The sequence below is a fragment of the Ipomoea nil genome, unplaced genomic scaffold, assembly GCF_001879475.1.
Source record: "Ipomoea nil cultivar Tokyo-kokei standard unplaced genomic scaffold, Asagao_1.1 scaffold1596, whole genome shotgun sequence".
Classification (NCBI taxonomy): domain Eukaryota; kingdom Viridiplantae; phylum Streptophyta; class Magnoliopsida; order Solanales; family Convolvulaceae; genus Ipomoea; species Ipomoea nil.
The window spans coordinates 1,063,012-1,068,717 of NW_017618024.1; the positions used below are offsets into that span (position 1 = coordinate 1,063,012).

The 5,706-nt window shown below is 30.7% G+C and overlaps 1 protein-coding gene across 1 annotated transcript; it reads left to right on the forward strand.

Moving 5' to 3' along the window:
• Positions 1 to 323: 323 nt before the first annotated feature.
• LOC109190985 (alcohol dehydrogenase-like 6) lies at positions 324 to 5,268 on the forward strand. Its single transcript, XM_019341588.1, has 7 exons — positions 324 to 502; positions 645 to 787; positions 932 to 969; positions 2,180 to 2,582; positions 3,465 to 3,704; positions 4,687 to 4,845; positions 5,098 to 5,268. The coding sequence occupies exons 1-7, from the start codon at positions 475 to 477 to the stop codon at positions 5,206 to 5,208; spliced, it is 1,122 nt and encodes a 373-aa protein (XP_019197133.1). The 5' UTR covers positions 324 to 474; the 3' UTR covers positions 5,209 to 5,268.
• Positions 5,269 to 5,706: the final 438 nt, after the last annotated feature.

The following is a 5,706-nucleotide window of genomic DNA, read 5'->3' on the forward strand; positions in this document are numbered from 1 at the left end:
ATTGTTCGCTTAGTTTTATTCCAAGAACTTTAAATTCACATGCGCATACTCTTGCTAGATTAGCCCATGATCAGGATCATTCTATGTACTGGGATTTAATCCCTCCTGACTCTATCATTCAATTTTTGAATTAATATATTGGTACGCCATATTTCAAAAAAAAATAATCCATATTGAATAAACATTCAAAAAAACAGAAACACTCTATATTGACTATTATACCGACAACAACAACATCATGAATTTTAGAGTTAAGGAACCAAATTAAAAATGAAAATATAATAGTCAAATTAAAGGATGAATTGAACAAGAAAGTTGAGTCTATAAAACGCTAGTTGTATGCAATGGCCAAAGGGTCATCTCTGCATTCACATATACAAACACAAACACAATCAATTCCTATCCTTTAGCTTTTCCCTTCAACTCCCACAAAGCTAATCAAGAAATAGAAACTGAGAATATAATTGAATACAGATGGATCCAAAGGTCATCACTTGCAAAGGTAATATGCATATATATCATGGTTTTTTTTCATTCGATCAGGGTTTGGCTTCTGTTAAGAATTTTGGGCAAATTAAATTAAACAATAATATATATAATGAATTATTACTTTGGATAACATTTTTATATATATGGTTTTGAAGCTGCTGTGGCATGGGGAGAGGGAGAGGAGTTGAAGGTGGAAGAGATAGAAGTGGACCCACCAAAGGGTTGTGAAGTTCGTATAAAGATGTTGTATGCCAGTTTATGCCACACTGATACCCTATGCCATTCTGGCTTTCCAGTTGTTAGTATAGTTTCCTAGCTTCATCTCTTAATTAATTATTTATTTGGTTTATTAATTTGATCTGGCTTATTACTTCTGTTGATCCACTTGTTTTCTTTATGTTATTAATAATTAATTAATATAATACAATTATTTAATCTTCAGGCTTTATTTCCACGAGTTCTGGGACATGAGGGAGTTGGGTAAGTCAATTTCTCCATCTTTTCACCCTTAATCTAATCATGTATCTCAATATAAAACATGTTAAAGTAGTTGTTGTCCTTTTTGGGTCCAGATTGTTTATGGTTCACACGTTATAATAAATTGACCACTCAATATCTCAGTCTTATCCCATTATTTAACTATTTTTTTTTCTTTTCATTTTGCTCACATAAATAAATAATCAAATACTATTCGCGTCAACATGTAATTAGGGTTATGTCAAACCCTGTGATGGGATACGCTAGGATTGGAAAGTGAAAATATTTTTATACGCAAAGAAGCATGCCTTGCGAGTTTTGCAAGCTAGCTAATAATTATTTCTTTGAAAAAAGAATTAAAAGAAATTAAGTTATTTAGTTAGCGATTTCAAACATTATTTTAAGTGGTCCCTACTAACGATGGTAATCAAAATCAAAGTGGATTGGAATTCTCCTAAATAAAGATAGACATCATTTTTTTCATGTGTAGACTAATATATAAATATTCAGTAATGTTTCACACTGCTCTAAAGTTTTCTGATCTTCCCTCTTAATGTAACACTATTTGATTAGATTCTTTAATATTTGATTAAAAGCCGTTTGAGTCAACCAATTCATAAGCACCTAATAAATATAAGCCATGTTCGGAGGGGAAAGTAGCAATATTCATAAATGTTTTCATTTTTAATCACTGCTGGAAATTATGGAATTTCCGACACCCTGAGAGTGATCTTCAAGTCGAAAGTTTTGTTCCGACCACTTTTGGTATCCGGAGAAACCTTTGTTGCTATTTCCGACCACTTTTTGCTTTCGACTTGATTTGAGATCACTTTCAGTTGGTCGGAAAATTCCATAATTTTCAGAGGTGTATAAAATATAAAATATGTTAGTAAAAGTCTATTTTTTACATACAAGGTTTGAATGAGTTTCAACATAATAAACATGCAATCGTTTTGGTGTTTTTGAAATCAAATATTTTTCAATATAAAGAAATTTAACTACTGGAAATTATGGAATATAATTTCCGACCATCTCTTAAATCAAGTCAAAAGCAAAAAGTGGTCGGAAATAGCAACAAAGGTTTTTCCGGATACCAAAAATGGTCGGAACAAGGTTTTCGACTCGATTTAAGATCATTTTCAGGTGGTCGGAAATTCCATAATTTTCAGGTGTCTGTTAATATCTAATAATATATTTTGTTTTGCTATTGTAGTGTGATAGAGAGTGTAGGCGAAAATGTAACTGACCTTAAAGTAGGAGACACAGTGATGCCACTATATTTGGGAGAATGCGGAGAATGCTTGAATTGCAAATCAGGAAAGTCCAACTTATGCCACAACTACACTATCTCCAACACTGGCCTAATGTGTGATGGCACATCAAGAATGTCTATAAGAGGAAAAACAGTATACCACAACATCACCACCTCCACTTGGTCGGAATATGCCGTCGTCGATGCCAATTACGTCGTTAAAGTCGACCACCGACTACCTCTTCCGCACGCTAGCTTGCTTTGTTGTGGGTTTACCACTGGGTTTGGAGCAACCTTCAAGACAGCTGAGGTAGAGAAAGGGTCGGTTGTTGTTGTCCTAGGTCTTGGTGCTGTTGGATTGGGAGTAAGTCTTTTATTATAATCCTTATTTATGTCAATGATCCATTTTTTTCAATGTTTGTCTTTGCCATCTATTTTCAATGTTTGTCTTTGCAGTCGATTTGGTCCCCGAAAACAATTATTTTTAGTCCCTCCGGCCATCGACGGAAGATGACCTGAGGGACTAAATCGACTAAGAATAATTGCTTTCGAGGACCAAATTGATGAATAAGCAATTGAGGGACTACATTGACAATTCGCTAATAATTGAGGGACCAAATTGTTCATTAACTTTATTTTTAATTAGAAGAGTTGCACTAGTTCTGGTGTTAATGATTATGTTAAAATTTAAAACGTGGGGGTGGTGTTGGGTGTCTATGACTCATCCATCCTTTTGTGTGGATGCATAATGACTTTGTTTGGTAAATTGTTGTTAGCTGGTTGGGTTAATTAGAGGGCATAACTAGCTGATAAAATTAGCTGATAGTAGAAAGATATTTGGTATATTAGCTGTTAGCTGATAGCTGTTTGGTATAATTTCTTTTCTCAAAAAGTTAATTGAAAAAGTTGCTTTGAGCAGCCTTTTGAATTTTAGCATTTTGGAATTACAAACAGCTAATTAACCAAACACTTATATTGCTTTTTAACCAAGTCAAGCAATTAATAGTGGTCAAATAAGCCAAAATTGATTAAAAAGCTAACTATTTTACCAAACAAGATCATTATGTGTGGTTGCGCGGATATTGTGAAAACAAGTATTTGTAGTACTTGATATAACATAAAAACATATATACTTATACTTGATACAAAAAGTACTATTGTCATTTAAATAACATTGTAACAATTTCTATATTTATAATTCTAACAAAGCTAGCTTTTACTAGTTTTAATTTGTTTAAAATTCCAGGCTATTGTGGGAGCTCGAGAGCAAGGAGCAGCTAAAATAATAGGGATTGATATCAACGATTTTAAACGTGAAAAAGGAGAAGCCTTTGGAATGACTGATTTCATAAATCCTTCCAAAGCATCCCATAAATCAATTTCTGAATTGGTTAAAGATGCGACAGGAGGACTAGGAGCCGACTATGTTTTCGAATGTACTGGAGTTACAGCTTTTGTTAATGAAGCCATTGAATCCACTAAAATTGTAAGTCTTGAGAAATGAAGATTCTAACAAAACTATCCTTATCACATTTAAACCTTTTTTTTTTTTTTTTTTTTCCATCACTTCTTAATTTTGGATGACGAGGGAAACCCCACAACCCTTTCAGGTGTAGGTAAATTTCGCCTTGTGGACCCTAGCCAGCAAAGGACCACAAGGAAATAAACCAGCCTAGTTATCCATAGAACTTGTGACCTTGTGGTTACAAGTGTGCATCTTTTGATATCTTTGCTGGGGTTATCCTTTTTTTCTGGGGTTTACAAGAACAACATTAAAATGTCTTATTGCATATCCTTTATATAATAAAGCTATATGGTTTGGGAAATAATTAATGTTACAATTAATGCCACAACCTCCTTTATTATATAAAAAAAAAAAAAACACAACATTTACAAAATAAAATAGCTATATATTATATAATCATATAAAAAATATACTTTTGAAAAGTAAAATAGCTATATATTATATAATCATATAAAAATGTGTTCAATTAGAGTTTAAATTTACACATACAAAATTTGAAATTTGCTTTCCAAATGTAATTATCTTAGTTATTATTTGTATTGTGAAAATTATAATATAGATGAAATACAATTAAGAATAAATCAATGTAATTATGTAAATTATCTCTATAAGTTTATTTGAATATACACATAATTAGAGATTATATTAACCATACAAAATTATAATTATAATTTTAATTTTAATTGTAATTTTGTATTCTATAAAAATAATAAATACTTGACCAATGGAAGCTCAAAAATATTATTATATTAAATAATTTAAAATATTTTAGTTTTTCTATTTTTTATTTATATTTATAATAACATAATTTTTTTCCGTGCATCGCGCGGTTGAATTACTAGTATTATATATAACGTTATTGTAAAGTATGTTAAAATGTTTCTTGAATATAGATTTTTAAGATTACAATTTGTAATATAAGTGTTGATGCATTGTTAATTAGGGTCTTGGCACGGCAGTGATTCTTGGGTTAGGAACACAAATTAATGTGGAAATCAACTATGGTGCTCTCCTTTTTGGTCGAACAGTAAAAGGCAGTTTCTATGGTGGAGTAAGAATTCGGTCAGATCTTTCGTCAGTTTTCGAAAAATGCATAGACAAGGTACGTACGCATAATTTTGTTATTTAATTTGATTAAACAGCATTCACGTAGTCGAGTTAATATACTTAAGATTTCTTGTCTGAACTGAGATCTAAAATTCTAATTACATCTCATATCTTAAAATTTCTTGTCTAAACGCCTATGCAATATAATATATAACTAGGCAAAAACGTAAGTTGGAATGACATTCTAATTTTTTTTTTTTTTTTTTTTTTTTTTTTTTTTTTTTTTTTTTTTTTGTCTTGTGTATAGAAAATCAAGCTGGATGAGTTGATAACTCATGAAATTTCATTGAGTGAAATGAACAAAGCATATGAACTGACAAAGCAAGCTGATTGTGTAAAGCTTCTTATCAAGTTCTAGCAATTCTGTCTGCACCGTGTCAAATGATGTTTATGGCCGGTGAGAATAAATTGGTGTTATATATATATATATATATATATATATATATATATATATATATATATATATATATATATGTTATGTTAAATAAGGTGGTGTCACTGCATCGTATCAGTGAAAGGATTGTATTGTATTTAAGTAATATAATAATAGCATCATACCTACATAGGTGTAATGTGAATCTGTGTAGGAAAGGTGGATTCATCCATCTTTAACCAAATGTTAAGAGATTGATTGTTCTTTGCCTTTTATTGTGTAAACTAATAACTAATAATTGTTTGCATTTTATTGTGTCAAATTCTATTAAACTTTACAGAATGTGTGTTTTAATTTTAGTTTCTATTTCTCTTTTTTTCCTTTAAATTGCTCCTCAACCTCATGACCTAATAGTTAGAAACAAAAACAAATATCGTCCATTATACTTTTTTTTTTCTTTAATAAAACATCAATGTAATTGAA

Excerpts from the sequence above, each read along its gene's own strand:
- LOC109190985 (XM_019341588.1), top strand. The coding sequence starts at position 475 with ATGGATCCAAAGGTCATCACTTGCAAAG. Across the intron at positions 788-931 it reads GCCATTCTGGCTTTCCAGTT|GCTTTATTTCCACGAGTTCT; the intron begins GTTAGTATAGTT and ends TTTAATCTTCAG. Across the intron at positions 2,583-3,464 it reads TTGGTGCTGTTGGATTGGGA|GCTATTGTGGGAGCTCGAGA; the intron begins GTAAGTCTTTTA and ends TTAAAATTCCAG.